This window comes from Cyprinodon tularosa, unplaced genomic scaffold (assembly GCF_016077235.1).
Source record: "Cyprinodon tularosa strain WSP-4 unplaced genomic scaffold, ASM1607723v1 ctg508, whole genome shotgun sequence".
Lineage (NCBI taxonomy): Eukaryota > Metazoa > Chordata > Actinopteri > Cyprinodontiformes > Cyprinodontidae > Cyprinodon > Cyprinodon tularosa.
This window is the reverse complement of record NW_024039239.1, coordinates 162,685-179,944: the sequence shown is the minus strand read 5'-3', so window position 1 is coordinate 179,944 and position 17,260 is coordinate 162,685. Positions and strand designations below refer to the sequence as shown.

At 39.9% G+C, this 17,260-nt stretch overlaps 1 protein-coding gene across 1 annotated transcript in view; it reads left to right on the top strand.

Annotated features, from left to right (window-relative positions):
* myo15b (myosin XVB) overlaps positions 1 to 17,260 on the top strand; it is a 98,529-nt gene that overhangs the window by 74,611 nt on the left and 6,658 nt on the right. The window contains exons 48-61 of the mRNA XM_038303200.1: positions 58 to 133; positions 1,506 to 1,624; positions 3,980 to 4,095; positions 5,494 to 5,635; positions 8,172 to 8,283; positions 8,384 to 8,705; positions 8,803 to 8,860; positions 10,242 to 10,314; positions 10,394 to 10,464; positions 10,551 to 10,627; positions 12,791 to 12,921; positions 13,001 to 13,095; positions 13,216 to 13,293; positions 13,397 to 13,493. Coding sequence (XP_038159128.1) covers positions 58 to 133; positions 1,506 to 1,624; positions 3,980 to 4,095; positions 5,494 to 5,635; positions 8,172 to 8,283; positions 8,384 to 8,705; positions 8,803 to 8,860; positions 10,242 to 10,314; positions 10,394 to 10,464; positions 10,551 to 10,627; positions 12,791 to 12,921; positions 13,001 to 13,095; positions 13,216 to 13,293; positions 13,397 to 13,493 — 1,567 coding nt within the window. The remainder of the gene's footprint in view (positions 1 to 57; positions 134 to 1,505; positions 1,625 to 3,979; positions 4,096 to 5,493; positions 5,636 to 8,171; positions 8,284 to 8,383; positions 8,706 to 8,802; positions 8,861 to 10,241; positions 10,315 to 10,393; positions 10,465 to 10,550; positions 10,628 to 12,790; positions 12,922 to 13,000; positions 13,096 to 13,215; positions 13,294 to 13,396; positions 13,494 to 17,260) is intronic.

Below are 17,260 nucleotides of genomic sequence, written 5' to 3'. Positions count from 1 at the left end.
TATAAAATGTCTCATCAGGATCACATATAAGACTTTATCATCTCTCATCTTTTTCAGATCATGAGAGACACCTATTCTGACAGCTGTGTGAGAATCACTGGTGAAGAAAGACAGAAAATGAAAGACCTGTTTGGTGAGAATATAAAGACTGCATCACGTTCAGACCGCATGCAGCAGAGGCAGTAAAAACGCACCTGCTGCTTCATTTTTTAAGCTTGTCCACATTAAGGTCAGACGTCCAGTAAAGTGTGTCCAGATGCTTCTGCTGCTCCTGTGTTCACTGCCAGAGAGCAGCTTTGCTATATTTGCTGTGATCAGCGGGTAAAACGTAGTTTGAATCTATGTTGAAGTGAGAAAGTCCTCCTGAAAACATGGTCTGTGCAGTCAGTTCATCCAGATTACCATCCTGCCTTCAAAGATTATTTCTCTGTGGGAGCCGCTCAGACTCCCACATACCGCTGTCACTGGGAATCCCCAGCAGCAGCTGCCTCAGGCCCAGGGGCCTGTTTGTGGTGTTTCTGCTATTGTTGGTGGCGCCTGGAAGGCATTTTTCACAAACTTAATCCAAACTGCAGGCACCAGAATAATAAAAACATATTTTACCTGCAGGTTTCTATATTTTAGGTTAATTTAGGTGTTAATAAACGTTTTCAGAGGAGTGATCATAGCGCTCTGCATCAGCAGTGTTCTGTCTGACTCTCTGCCAGCTACCAGATCAGCTTCTCTGATTGGTTGATGTGGTGCGTCAAGCAGCTAAAATTACATTTTTTCAACTCCAAAAGCTGCTGCGTCTGAAGCGCCTCAGATGCTCAGAAGCTCCTGACGCGCTGCTCAAAACCTGCTGCAGGATCTTTTGCTGCGCACTGATGCACGTCAACCAGTGACTTTGCATGTAAACCAGCTGCTTCTGCTGCCTCTGCTGCTTGTGGTCTGAACGTAGCTTTAGAATGAGCTGCACTTTCTTTATGTTCACATTAAAATCAGAGAAAAATACCAGAACTGGTTTCGACATTTTTTTATAAAATACTTTTCAACAATTTACCAATACACTCTTTGTTTAAAAGTAGATCAGAGATTTTAAACAGTTTATAATAAAGAATTATACAAAGTATAACAACAAAAAGTAAAAAAACAAAAAAACAATCCACTGGACTTTGTTTCCAGCTTTGCAAACCAAACGCTTTCAAACAAAGTCCAGTGGATTGTTTCTTTTTTAACGTTTTTTTTTTAATGACTATGACCTGGATGATGGAGAATCTTCAACAATATATTTTTTTGTGTATAAAATACAACTTTTTAAATATATGAAAAAGCACAAAAATAATTCAAAAGTCCAAACCTCCACAGCGCAAACACTGACCAGACAATGTGAGGTGATTAATGGGATCTGCAGGCTCATGGTTGTATTGGTTGAATGGAAGTCATGAGACCTGCAGAGTTCGTCATGGTTTAGTTTCTGCTTTTATTAACCCGTCTTCCTGCCATTACTCTGCTTTGTGTTGCAGCAAATTTCCATGTGGGCACCAGCATTAGCACCATTCAGGATGACAGCATGAAGAAGAGAATCGTCATCGCTGCTCGGGATAACTGGAAAAACTACTTCAGTCGACTCTTCCCGCTCACCGTAAGCTTCAGGACAGAAGAAGAGGCTGAAATTCTTTTCTCTTATTTAGTTTATCCAATTCAGGTCATTTATGCAGTGATAAATGAAAACAAGGTTCCTGAAGGGAAAAGAGTAAAACAATTTTACTCTTGACACATAATCACTTTATAACATCACTAGTAGGGGGGTAAATCCCACCGTTCATGTCGATTCGATTCAGTATCAATTTCCTGACCCAAAGATTCGGTTATTTTCAATACTCAAGAATACACCACGATAATCCACCTAGGCCTATGAAAACATAATTCACTGAAAAAAAATAATGCCTCTGTGTTATAGAATCTTGCATCAAAAAATACTGCAAGCCAAAAGAAGGAAGTAGCTAAAGGAAGCGAGGTAGGAGGGCAAAATAGGTTTAGCGCCCCTGCAGCACAGGAGTCAGAATTACATCCAGGAGCAAATGGATAAAAATAGACCAGAGGAAAAATAAAAATGAATCGATTATCTTTCGGACGTGTCGCTCCATCGGATCGTCTGCTGTTAGGTCGATGCATCGATACAAAATGATTATTATTTACACCCCAAATCACTAGATTATATCATTTTGCAGTAAACCTCATTCACACTGACTGCAGATGGAAGTGGCCGTTATTTGCCACAGGTGGACGGTGGCTGAGAAACTGCATGTTGATCTCTCTGCATGCACTGCATGTGAAAAGTCTTTCATCTGGAACCATAAAAGTTTTCAACCCGTTCTTTTAGTTCTTTCATCTCTCTGTGGTGGTTTTATTTGCACCATTTGCTTCCTCATCTGTAAAGTCTGCTGACAAAGCAGCTTAAACTGTTTAGAAGTCCGAGGCAAACAGAACAAAAGCTTTTAATTTATTGGTCCATAGCTGCTGTGATCAAAACATAGCAACGTGTTTGGGCCTGAAGGGCTTCCGTCAGGGCGACGGCATTTTACCAACTGTCCTAAATGTTCTACGTGGATCCTTTAGTGAAGAGCACCACAGGAACATCTTCTCACTCCTGATATGCTCTCGATGCTCAGGTTCTTTGATTGCAGCTGAAACTTATTCCTTTTTTTTTTTACATTTGAGTTCAATAATTCATTATTAATGATAATTGTAATTCCCTCCAAGCACAAACTCAAGTGGTTTTCTTTCACTGGTTTATTTAAAGTTGCTCTTGACCTCTTCAAATCCATCGTGAAAACTGAATAATGTTGACAAACATAAACATTAATGTGATAAAAATAATAACTTGCAGAGCAAATGTAATAATAGCTACAAATTAAACAAATAGACAAAATACCTGGTTGGCTGCATGCTGCAAGAAAAAAGGGAATTATCCAAAAATCTTAAAGGGGATGTTTCCATAAACGTCCTTAGCTTTGACCTCAAGAACTGACCTCAAAATCCTCAATAACTGATTGATTGCTTCGTCAGTGAGAGCTCAAATGAGACCCTTTTAGATTTCAAAATAAAAGCACGTTTACTGTGTACTAGATAATTTAATATAAAATATATCAACTTAAAATAAATCTAATTGGACAATTACATTAGAAAAAGGAAAATAAATAATATAATTATTATGATCAATGAGCATAAATGCAACAATTACAATTATTATTTTTTTAATAATGAAAGATTCTATATGAATTAATTTGTAGAGCTGTCTAAAGTATTCATGTTTATTCCTCCAGTATAAATCCTGCTTTTTCAAAACACCTCTGTAGAAGTTAGAGGATCAACTTCAAAAGTGTAAAAGTAATATTTTAAAAACTACTTACAGTATAAAAGTAAAAGTAATGCAGGAAAAACTGTTAAGGCCAGAAGCTTTCCTGCTCTACCCCATTAAAGAAACATTTTTCTACCATTCTGGATGATAACTTCCTTAGACTTCATTGTCTTAGTTTTATATCTAATGGTAACAGTGTCACATTTAACTTTGCAGCATCTTGATAAACTTTTTATTTTGGTATGTGGTGAGCAACAAGTTGGGGCAGCACCGAGTCCAACCACAAAGAAATAAATTGTCTGGATGAAACTAATTATTTTGATGGTTTTTTTTTTTTTTTAAATACCAGTGGGCCATAATGAAAATGAGCTTAAATGAAACAAAACTAACGAGACTATTTTTAAAAATGTAAGGAGTAGAAGGAAAAGGTCTAAAAATAATTACTCCGGTAGAGTATAGATAGCCAAGTAAGGAAACAAAGTATTTGTAATTTTTTACTCGATACCTCTGCTTTTATGTATCTAAGGATGTTTACTACTCTTTATATTTGTTATGTTATCTTATTATTATTATTTATTTTACATGTGTAGCTTTTTACAAACTAATATAATATTTATATGATTTTTCTGCACGCAGCCACAAAACGGAGATGCTGAGATTCTGGGCGTTTCTCATCGAGGGATTCGTCTCTTAAAGGTGGTGAAAGCTTCAGGCATCAACCCTAAACATCTGAAACTGCTCCGGAGTTACAGGTATAATCCTCACTGTCCCCTTTTAAAAAACAAAACAAAAACAAAACATAAATTCTGTTCCATGGCCTTTGATTCAAACACAAACCTGTTTTTATCGTTTACTGACTTTTACTCCAGTTTATTATTATTCCTTCCCTGTCCTGTTTACATAGACTCGTTTTTATTTTTTGCAGCTGCAGTTGTTTTAAATGTAATAAAGTTTTAAAAAGTACTTTGAATAGAGCTATATCTAGCTTCACTTATTACTTTAACCATTTATTTTACTTTATTTCACAAGGAAACCAAATTTATTCAGGAATGGCCCCATTTTTAACAGCCATGCTCCATTAAGGTAGCACTGCGTAACTTTTGAAAAGCCAGTTTATTTAAACCAATATGCAGTGCTTGGTGTGTATTGATGCTCATCTCTAAAACTTGTCTAACTTTAGAGGGTCGGATCCATCACTGAATGAGTCATGTGACCCAGAGCGCCGCTTTAATTCAGTTCAGTTTATTTCTATAGCTCCAATTCACATCATATCATCTCAAGGCATTTTCCAGTTCAACAAGATCATCCAGTCAGATTGATTCAAAGTTTACTATCTGAGGAAAACCAGTTGATTGCATCGACTCATTGACTCTTCAGCAATCCCTCACACTAAGCATGCTTGTAGCGACAGTGGAGAGGAAAAACTCCCTTTTAACAGGAAGAAACCTCCAGCAGAACCAGGCTCAGTGTGAGCGGCCATCTGCTGAGGCCAGACCTAACTAAGCTAACAGATGTGGCCCTAACCTGATTCGAATTGTTTTTGTTTCTCTACTGCAGGATTTAATCTGCATCGGTGAATTAGTTCCTTGTCTTTACCAGGAACTTTCTCCTTCTGTTATCAGATTCTAAACCACAGAGGGAAACCTGTTCATTTAGAGACAGTACAGTGTTGCATTTAGATACACTAAACCTGGAGATTACAGGTCTTGCGCTCCCCTGGCAGGTTTAGTTCTACACATCATTAATCTGGGACCCATCTAATCTGTCCAGTGAAAGGCAGGACATTCAGTAGAGCCTCCAGCAGTGTCATGATGGAGTGTCAGCTTTCAGGGGAGGTTAGTTTAGTGGCTAAAAGTGGCTTTAAGTCATTGCTATACATGACACTGCTATACATATGCTATACATTCCTATAGGGTCTAAATGCATTAAATACACAATAAACTTGCATTTTTAATACTGAATTCAGTCACTGAGAGTAATAAAATATTTTTCCATTGGGCGGCCATCAATCCCAGATCAGAGTTCTATCTTAAACAGCCTTTAATATACTAGCTTTAAGAAGTTACAGATGATGATTTTATCCCTCCCCCAGCTGTATGAGTGTGAATTTTCCCTCTACAACGTAATAAAACCATTTCCTATGAATATAGTTTTGCAGAGGTGCTTTCTGTAGACCTTCAGGGCGCAGATGAAGTAAAACTGGAGCTTAAAACTGAAGATCTGGTCCTGCAGTCCACCAGAGCTCCTCAGATCACTGCCATGATTGAAGTTTTCCTCAAGGAACTCATAAAGGTAATCTTTCATTAGTCATCATACTCCTCACACATGTGCTTCTGAAATATGTTGCTGTCGCACTTGAGCTGAACCACTTCCTCCACTGCCTTTTCTCATTGGGTCATTGCTCAGACCAACCAAGGTTCAACAACTTCTTAACCAAAGGAGTCCAACCATGCTTAGCATTTCAGTAGCACCTATCTGGTTGGGTAGATAAAACTCAGCTGGCCTTTTAACTCCCTAGGTCCTAAGGGCTGGTTATCCTCCCGCAGCAGTGTGTCGCAGTTAGCTTGTCGCAAGTTTCATGCAGATATGTTTGATTTATGCCCAATATTGAAGCGTGGTCTGCGCTGTGTTATTCCACGCCACAACGCCAGAGGGACAATCAGGAACTAGCTAGGATTGTGGGTGTCCGTGTGTCGGTTTGACAAGCTTGTTCGCCATCTACAACACCTCATCCAACGCCGGACGACACCCCAAAGACTGGCCGTGTTGCTGCACCTTTTGGCTTCGGGTGCAAGCCAACAGACCGTCGCACAGAGCTACAAAGTAGCGTCCTGCACGGTGTCTGGGATAGAGTCCGAGGTGTGCCAGGCGTTGTGGACGGCGCTACAGCCAGAGCTTCTTTGAGTTTTTGCGGCACTAGTGGCTTGTTTTATCGACAGTAGGCTGACAGGAAGGGGGAATGAGAGAGGGGGAGAGACATGCGGCAAAGGACCACAGGTCGGATTGGAACCCGGGTCGGCCGCATGGGGACTAAGGCCTCTGTACATGGATCATGCACACTAATCACTGCGCCACCTGCACGCCCAACAGCCACTGTTTCCGCCATTAGGCACCAAGCAGGAAATATCTGCATTAACTGCGAAATATCTGCGTTAACTGTGGGTCTTATCCTAAATCAACCAGCACTCATTATGATGACCAGTTAAGTCTTGAACTCAAAGGTCGTTGTCTAAAACAATCTCTGCTAGAAGCAACCTTAAGACCTCTTTATAAACAATGAGCCTCTGCACCAAAACTAATTTACATCCATTTAAAGAACTCAATAAAAAAGTGACTCAAAAGTCAAAAATCATCATTTTAAATTTTCAGATTTAAACTTTCATCCTAACCCTTTCTAACGTTTAAACTGAGGAAGTTTTTTGTTTTTGTGCAGCAGACAGAAGGATAATTCAACAAGTGGAATCAGTCATGGCCAATGGTTCTCTGGGCAAAGGGATCGATCGATAGAAGTTCTACTTAATGGCAGTGTACTCATGTTCTGGCCTGATGGGTCTCCACCAGTGGCGGCTGGTGGAGTTTTCTCCAGGGGCTATAAATTCAAAATAGACGTATACCAAAAATCAATCAAACATATACCAAGTTATCCCACCAGTATATTTATATGAATACCAACAACAGAAAATATTATAAAAACACTTAATAAAATCAAACATATTTTCACAAACAGCTTTACATTTTGTCCATAAATCTTGCCCTTCTGAGTTTGTGAAGGTAAATCTGTGTTTTTCATGGCCCAACGTTGTGTCACAAACCTAAAAAATAATATAACAGTTTAATAATGGAGAAGCTATTAGTCAGCTTTATATTGTTTTAATATATATAAATTTATATTTATTTCCTGAGATTTTTTTAATTTAAGAGCAACTATGCAAATTAACAAACATCTAGAAAAAGTAGACTATATTCTATTATTTTCCATGTGAATCCCAGATTATTCATCCTGACCTTTGAAAAAGGAGGCAGAGAAAGCAGAATAAAGCCTTAGCCTTGCTGCATGCAGTTAACCTAGACTCATAGCTAAACCAGGACGTTTCCTACGCTGTCTCTCTTCCTTACTCTCTCCAATGCGTCTCTAACTCCTGCGACTCGACCTGTCAATCACCCACAAAACGTCTGGTGAGGTGGTGAGCTAATACACTTCCTGTCACCTCAGGGTGCACTTTTCCTGCTATCCTATAATTCTGTTGCAGAGGAGCTGCTGCAGATGGACACCTTTTAACGAGAATCAATGGGCAAAGATTTTTACGGCCTATGGTGGAAATACGTCACCAATCCGAGGAAAAATTTAAAATTAAATGACGCTTTACTCGTCATTAAAGATTTCATATTTATCTTGCATATCCAAAATAAATATATTAATATATTAAAACATTTTTTTAATTAAACTATTAAAATATATATATACATATTTTAGCCCTCTGCTTGGCAGCCTGAGGCCATAATCCCCCCTGTGGCTCAGCAGGATGTGTCCACATCCGCTCTGTGCCTCAGGCACATTACATAGATAACTGTGGAAGTTTCAGACGATCTCCACAGACCAGGTCAAAGTTGTTTGGGTATTTTCTGAGAAGCAGCCTCGGCTGATTGGACTGTTGGTTAGTCCCTGTTTTCACGCCCAGAGATCTGTCCTCTGGGTCGTTTCCTTTTCTGTCTTGCTCTGCTTTGTGTTTGGATATCTTCTGTGTAGACTGAGCTCCCCAATGCTTTCTTGTTCCACTTGAATCCTTTTCTACTACCATCTTCTCATCCATCCTCCTTCCTTCTAAAGGACTCAGGCCATGTAGTTGCTCTAAAGAGTTATGTGACGGATGACAAGACTCTCCTGAGCTTCAAGAAGGGGGATATCATTAAGCTGCAGCCCATGGATGTCATTCAGCCTGGTGAGATCATTTTCACAGCTTACTGTGCGTTTCATGGTAGATGTCCAACTGAAGCGAATCATGTTTTATATAAACCTGCTCTTTCTGAATGTTGCACCAGGGTGGGAATTTGGCACCACCGGTGGGCGTTCTGGGCTTTTCCCACAGGACTTCACCCAGCCATGTGCGGCTCCTGATTACCACAGTCTTCACCTCGACCGAAGAGACGACAGGAGAAAAAGCATGAGGACAACCAAAACTGAAAGTGTGAAAGGCAAACCTCCAGTTCCCGCCAACAGATACATGCTCAGCATTCCTCCTGTGAGGCGAAATTTGGATCCCCCAGCTAACAATTCAGAGCAGAGATCAATCCAGATGTCAGAAAATGGTTCAGAGAGTCATCGTCAGTCTCCCATGATTGAGTTTGCCAGCAAGTACTTCAGGTAAGGGAAACATGAAAATGAATGTTTTTCACATTGCAGAGTGTGTTGATTTAATTTTTCCAAACATGTTTTGTGTTGCATGATGTGGCGCTAAAAGAGTTGGGACAGCAGGCATCACTGGAAAACTCCTCTCCGAATCAGTTCAACACACACTGGTAAGAACCTGACAACACTAATCAACATTAAAGATTTATATATATGCATGCTGGTCATTGGTATAGAGGACAATCTTTTATTTCCGGGTGGATCATCTCAATAAGTGATCCTCCTAACTGTCAATCATCCTGGTGATCTGTTTCCGTAAAGCTGTACTACGTGCTCGTCCTGTTAGCTATCTTTTTCTGTGCACTTTCAGGCGTATATCTGTGGTGAGCTACGATTGAAGCTCACCTTTCTCACGGCGGTTCTTTGAAAATGGCCGAGGGTCGGGAGAGAAAAAGTGTCTACGAAGTGTATTAGAAGAAAAGAAAGGCCTCAGAAGAGGCAGATATATCCCAGAATGCTTTGCGCGGAGAGCTCTCCTCGCAAAGCCTTATGGGATTTGCTGTCACCATAGGGTGCCGCTACCCGACAGTGGCGACTAATAAAGATGGTGCAGGAGGAGGAGTTACGTGACCAACGGAGCAAAAAGTAGTGATCATGTCAAACATGAAATTAAGTCGGCCGTCGTAAGGTGGTCATGGACAAATCCTGCTTTTAAAGCAGAGCTACGAGACGATTTATCATGATATAGAGCATTGCACATGTGCAAACAAGGGAGTTCTTCTTCATCTTCAAGATTGAGGAATCCAACCAGCGCCGTCTCTCAATGATGAGTCCTACCTGGTTTTTAGATGTACAGTGTGAGCAGGTAGATCGCATCAGAGCGTCGGGTCGCACAGTGTGAGAACAAACATCGTGAGCTGGGAACTTTTAAGACCTGCAGTTTCGTCGTACAGTTTGAGCTGCAGCTGCGTCCGACGATTGAAAATATCGCACAGTGTATGCTCGGCTTTAAAGGCCACCATTTTACCATCAGCTGAACCAGCTGATATTAATTTGCACTGAGGAGGGTCAGGATTGCTTTCTAATTTCTGAGAGATTTCAGCCTTTTTGCACCTCCTTTTATTCACGTGTTCAACACTTTTCCCCTTTGCCGTTTCACTTTATTACTCATAACTTAATTTCTGTACATCTATGGTTTGATTTCTTTATATGGATTGCATGGATTGTTACCGACATCTGGTGAAAATGTTACGTCAATAGCGCCTCTAGAAATACATTTACTGAGAAAAATGGGGGAGTGTTCAATAATTTTTTTACCTGCTGTATCACCAACAATCAGGAGACATAGATGTAATATTTTAAACCTATGACAAGATGTGTTCAGGATGAAGAAATTATTTCATGAATCAGAGCAACTTATTTGGTTGAAACTGGAGCGAAACACACATTTAACAAATGAGATTTTAAAAGTTTTTAATGTCACATTTAATGTGTTATAAACTGAGTCTATTAAAATATTAGAAGTTAATTTTAACTTTTTTTCTTCTAAAGGTTCCCATCCCTGAATCACTTATTCTCTATGATGATCCTGAAATCAATGGTCTGGCTGTTGAGTGCTTCCAGAGTGAGTTCATCAGTTCTGTTTTAAGGATTCCTAATATTGTTCTCTGGCATTCCGACTTCATTGATAATTTTATTTGCAGACATGATGCAGTTTGTGGGCAGCATTCCATCACGCGCTTCCCAACCAGATTTACTTCATAATATCCTGCTGGTCAGACCCTTTTTTAGAGTTAGACTTCCATGTTTGCTGATGTTACATCAACTGCATTAGTGTAGACTCATTTTTCTTCTTTTTAGTTGGGGAAAGAAAAAGAAATACTTAGAGATGAAATCTACTGCCAGGCCATCAAGCAATCAACCAACAACCCCGACGAGTGAGTATTTAACATTCAGAAGAGATATTTTCTATCGTTTTTACAGGTTATCCCGTCTCTTAGGGAACATTCTGCAGATCAATGTTATAAAAAGATGAATGTCACTACCATTAAAACTTAACAGATCAATTTTAAGGTGAACCCCAAAAAATTCCAAAGAAAGTTTGACTAAAAACTCAACTAATCTTTAAAGCTACAGTGTGTAATAATTACAGGGATATACAGTCAGAAATGTAATATATTATACATAACTATGTTATTTATCATCATCTACGAGCTCAGCCTCTTAACCTTAATATTTGCGTTGCCTTAGAATTCGTTATTTATAATTACATAGGAGCGGGTCTCGCAGCCATGGAGGCAGACATCTTTGCGCTACGGCAAGCGCAGAGCCAACAAACTAGCGATTGCGAGATCGCCCATTACGCTCGAAAGTAACTACAGCAAGTTGAGAGAGATGAACTGAGACGGTACTGAACAATTGATGGCAGTATTAAAATTATCTATGTAAACTAACCTCATCACTTGAGAAGGTAGGTGATGCGGACGTCGTGGAAGACATTTTGTCCCGTAACGCTCGCTGTACTGTTGGGGGGGAGAAGGGGTGGGGGGGAGATGTTCATGTTGCTACGGTCTGCAGTCTGGACGCTAGATGTCGCTGAAAATTACACACTGTAGCTTTAAGTAGCACAGGTAAAAGCGACTATAAAGTTTTGTATTTTCAATTGATTAATATTATAAGAATTTTATTTTGAAGAAGGTTAAGAAATACTAAAGCTGTGTCCAATCACTATATTGTGTTTTCATGCCATTTTAAATGAATGTCCGAACATCAAGTTTATGAACAAGTAGTGGACTCGAGATTTCCCACAATGCACCTTGAAAAGTAGTGATCATCCATGGTCACAAGACGAGCCGATATGCAGTAGCAGCCATTTAAAACGGCCCTTCCCAGTCAAACACCAGCCGAATGGCAGCCTACTCCCATGCACCGTGCGGGGAGGAGGAGTTACATCATCAAAGGGGAGTGAAAAGTAGTGAACTTCTTTCCGAACAGTCAGTTTTCTGAGTTCACTATGTAGTCCCTGCTCTATGTAGTGACTGAGGGATTTAGTGGACGTTTGGACACAGCCATGGACTTAATAAAGAAATGGCCTTGTGTGCACTAAGAGGAACAACTCTCCACCGCATCTCAAGTTTCTATTTATTATAGAAGCTACAGGAACTCATGTCAGCAAGAGTTCACAATGACCTCATGTTAATTTGCCTAACAGACCAAGGCTAGACTAAAAGGAAATCTTTAAGACATATGGGAGGGATATGGGAGGGGGAGAGATTTATTGAACGCAGCGTTCAATAAATCTTGGCGCGTTTTTATGGTTGCCAAGGACCCCACCGTGAGACAGTTCCCTTATAGCGCTGCCTTTATCTCTGTGGATAGATAGGAGCCAGATTGGGGAGGCAGAGGGGGGAAAAATATTTAACACTTTATCCTTGTAGGGGTATATTTTGAGATATAAAAAAAAAAACACCTCAGCACAAAAAAAGCACATGTAACACAGGATATATATTTCAACAGAAGGAAGACATTTGAGGCTGGAGCCACATGAAAGTCAATCAAACATTTGAGAATCAGTTGTGTATGTATGATTAGTTCGTTCAATTTGTCCAGGAACGCTTTCCTCCGGCCATTGCCCTTTATAAGATGGAAGTTTATCAACCGGCACTACAGTTCTGGATGCATCCACAGGTGTCCGCGGGTAGGGGAGATGGAGGTTAGCCGTCAGTTATGGCCCTTCTGCCATAACATTGAGGGGAGGTTTGATAAGGGGGGGGCCGAATCCAAAATAACACTTATTGTTTTGAGAGCAGGCTGCACAGAATTACCTTTCAGCCTTGAGTCTTTTCTTGCTGGCACTACATGGCAAATCCAATATTCTGAATTTGCTGAGCTTTTACGCCTTTAAGTGAGCGTGCACATCCAAGATATTATCCCATCTCACCTTTGAGTTCAACCACTGCAGCCAGCCTGCGTTCTATCACACCCAGCATACTGCCCAGCTCACGGTCCTGCTCATTCACAGCCTTTGTGAGCGTCTCCCAGCCCTCATCATAACGCTCTTATGTTCTGACATACGCTTCTTCATGGCTTCGTCTTTGCAGATCAAGCTGTATCCTTGCCTGGCGACTGCTCAACCTCATAACTGGTTTCTTTCCCTGCTCTGGTCTCCTGCAACCGTTTGTCATTGAACACCTGCAAGATATCGCTCAGAGCAACGGCCACCCGTACCAAGGTACAGGACAGAAAAAGCTAATTTCTTAAGTGAGTCAGTAAACTTAAGTCTGATTTTTTTATTTGCTTTTTAACATCAGAACAAGCAAGTGTTTGTGAGGATAACCTGCAACGTTCTATCGCCTTTAGTGGTCGACGCAACATTCCTTCTCAAGTTGAGATGCAGGCTGTTTTGGTAGGTTTATCTTTACAATAAGACAGAGGCCAATATTTCTATGTGAAGAAGGTGATTTTATGTTGTTGCTTTTTTGCAGCTTGAAGCCTGTGTCATTTTTAAATTTTGTTTTTCTTCCAGAATGGCAAAACTTCTCAACGTTTGTCCATCCACTTACCAGGAGGGGTAGAGTTTCCTGTCAAGATCCGCAGCTTCAGTGTATGATTTGTTTTTAAGACAAATGATTTATTTCCACATGAAATAAGCCAAACAGAGTGATGTGTCTCTTTTTGGAATTCACATTTCACTTGTCTTCATCTAGGTGGCAGTAGACGTGATGAAAGAGCTGTGTGAAAACATGGAGATTCTAGACTTTGCAGAAGTTAGGGAGTTTTCAGTCATAGCAAGGAGGCTTCAAGGTAACCGTTGAATCTAAAAAAGGTAGATCCAGCTATTTGGATCTTAAAAAAAAAATTGTAACATTATGTAACAGTTTCAAAATGTAAAATCTCTGATGGCAAACAAGGTTTACTAAAGGACGTCCAAAAGGTGTATTATTGGCTGTTTTTGCTCTATTTCATAGTAAATAAAGACCTTCCTGTATATTTAGAGTAGCAGCCATTCAGACTGGCCTTTTTCAGTCAAACGCCAGCCTGTAAAATTCAGCTTGATTAAAAGCAGAACTCACAATATACTCAAGGGGGATTTTGTCACAGGAGTCAGGTAAAATATGTTACGTTATTAATTTGATATGAAAGTAAAAATATCCAACCACTTAGTAAGAACTTTGTTGATTTTTAGCAACACTGATTTATTAGAGAGAAAAAAAAATCACAATACTACCAAATATCAATAATTCATTCAATAGTGATTTGGTATAAACAGATCAATAACCAAAAATACTTCATAACCTATTTATAAGTTAGACTCAAAACACTCAATTTAAATCAGCAAAAAGACCTTAATAACTGAAAGTCAAAAACGTCCAGTTTGTTTTATTTTTAATAATAATGTCTACAAATGAGTTCCAAGTCCTCTGAACTCAAAACCAAGTCTTGGAAGTGTTACGTCAAAGGTCCCGTTCCAAAATGAGAAATTCCAATGTCAAACCCTCCATCAAAAGATATCTTATCAAAAGATAAGAAAGAAGAGTGGTATCGCTGAAAAAATCCCCAAAAAGGAAAATAAAGTCCAGATCTCACCAGGAGCATCTTTCTTTCTCCTCGGCGGTGTCTTCTTGCACCTCTGGGTGTAAACTCCGAGCAGTTTTCTAGACGCCTGTTCTGCGGCGCTGCGAGACTCTTTGATTGCGGTTTTATCTTTCTTCTTTTATTTTTAACAAATTTTAAACATACAACCAAAACAAAAACTCACGCTGCACAGATCTGTCAGTGTGCGTCTTCCTCTCCGGTCAAGCCGTGTGCGCCAAAAAAAACAGCATTTTAATACCTAACATCATTTTTAACTAGTGGAGATTCGAAATAATATTACCAATGAAATAATAACTGTTCTACCAAACAATTTGTTATATGTACACTTTAATGTACTACAAGAAAAGAGAATAACACAGTGGTTATGTTCCAAGCCGAATGGCAGCCAAATCCCCTCCAATTCCCAGCCACAGGAATGACCCCCTCTTGCTTATTTTTCTCTCTGACTCCGCCCCTTTCACTGAATTACAGGGTTTGACCAGGAGATGGCGCTTCTCTTTAGATCTTAATGTCCACAAACCATGACAGAAAGAATATTTTAGATGTTTAAAAAGAAACTGTATGGGACCAGCCAAGGACCCATCAAGAAATGTGGGGAAATTTTGAATGGCTACTACTGTACAATAACAGAGGTCTGATACCATGCAAGGGTTAATAAGGAAGTACAGCGGCTAAGCTTCTTAGCACATCCAAGCATTGTTGTGTAAATGATAAGTCAAAAAGCATTCACACCAAATGGGAAACCTGCAAAACCTATCGGATTCACGGCGACAATGGGCTCAACCACGTCATCAAGTCGTAGACATCCCTGTGTTTGCTGGAATTTCCAGAGATAGAGCTGCTCTGGAGAGTATCACCATCTCCACCAGGAGCTGCGTCTGGCCGATGCTTTCAGTTGTACTTCCAAAAACTATTCTGCTTCAAGGAAGGACGACAGATGCAAGGAAAGGTGGCCTTCTGGAGATCAGAAAGGTGCGCAGGGAGATTTTGGCAAGTGCCCCTTCAGGACAGGGCAGAGTTGGCCTGCTGTGCCTCGCTCCTGAGTTAAATAACAGCAGAGAGATCATAGGATGACAGCAGTAGATAAGAGCAGTCCATCTACCAGAGCGGGGGAGAGGCAGCGGTGACCAGCCGGTGTCTGTGCTGCAGCTAACGGAGCAAAGCAAATTATTGAACATCCTTCTAGGGCTATAGTGAGCTATAGTGAAACTGACAATGCCCACATGCATGGCAGCTGGATGCTGGAATACATCGGGTAAGTCAAAAAAAAAAAAAAAAAGAGTTATTTCACCTTTCTGATTCCTGATCCTCCACGGACGGGTTGGTCGTTTGATCGCCAACTGGAAGAGGGAGGATTTACCATCGAACTTCTGGCCAGAAAAAAACCCCGTAATATGTAGCCAACATTTGGAAGAAGAATGTTTTCAAGATGACTTGGATAATAGCGCGTTGTGACAAACACCAGATACAGCACTGGGACTTGATCAACAGCCGATTTATTTACTCTGAATTAGAAACACTGATCATTTATTGAACAGGACTTTTCTTTTAAGATAACATCTTTTTTTGCTGCAATATATATTTTTTCTTTTGCATAAAATTATTATTCAACAATTATTTCTTATATATAAATAATTGTAGGTAATTTGAACTTTTTTTGTTTTATTTTTTCTTTCAAACTTTTGTGTACTAACTGTCTATGTACTGATCAGGCATCAGGTATCAAAGTACCAATACTTTGTCTCTTTACTTCAGTAGTTTGTCTATCTATATTTTATTGGAATAATTATTTTTTAGACAACTTTTTACTTTCTACTTCTTACATTTGCAAAATAGACGCATTAGTTTTGTTTTATTTAAGCCTCATTTTCATTATAGCCTGTTGGTGTTAAAAACCATTAAAAATAATCAGCTTCATCCAGACAATTAAGTTCTTTGTGGTTGGACTCGGTGCTGCCCACACTTGTTGTTGAGCACATACCAAAATAAATTGTTTTTCAAGATGATGCAAAGTTAAATGTGACACTGTTACCATTAGTTATAACACTAAGCACATTCAAATTAAAATTTATTGAACAGTATGTAATCATTTCATATTTAAAGTTCTTTCAGAAGTTTTAATTCTGAATATGACCAGACTTTTCCTTTAAAGCCTAATAATACATGCCATTTGCGTGTTAGGAATAACGTTTTCTCAAGCACAGTATCTAATTCGGACAGTTCTTCTGTCAGGATAGAAAGTTATCATCTCCGTTATGTACATAATGATCTGGGAAGGAAATGGGAGCACAGACGGAGTGGATCATTCTTCACAGATAGTTCTGTCACTGTGCATTCAGAACGTCCTTCATCGAGAACACTGTGGAATATTTTTTTTGGGGAGTTTTTACGGCACTAGTGGCTCGTTTTTTCGACAGTAGGCTGACAGGAAAGGGGGGATGAGAGAGAGGAACAGACATGCAGCAAAGGACCACAGGTCGGATTGAAACCTGGGTCGTCCACGTTGAGGACTAAGGCCTCCGTCCACGGGTCAGGCTCGCTAACCACTGCCCACCTGCACGCCCCCAAACCAATGTTTGATGTAATGATGTGATGATGGGACAGCCAGTGTTTATAAACTGATTTTTGGGGCATTATGTGAAATCTTGAGTCCACTACTTTTTCATCCACTAGACGTTCAGACAACCATTTAAAATGGCGTAGCCACTATATAGTGGTTAGAGCAGAGACGGTCAGACACAGCCGGTGTCTCCTCGGACCAGAGGACTCGCTTCATCATGGTCTGAGGTCATTCAGGAACCTTATGCTGATCTCCAGACGGCCGCCATCTTGGTTTTCTAAATAAGTGGCTTTGGTCCGGCTGATGGTTCTTTTTAGTTTTGGTTAGATAGAACCATCATGTAAAACCATGCAGACGTCACTGGTTTGAGCTTTTCTAGTTTTATAAATGATGTTTCTGAATTACAAAGAAACAA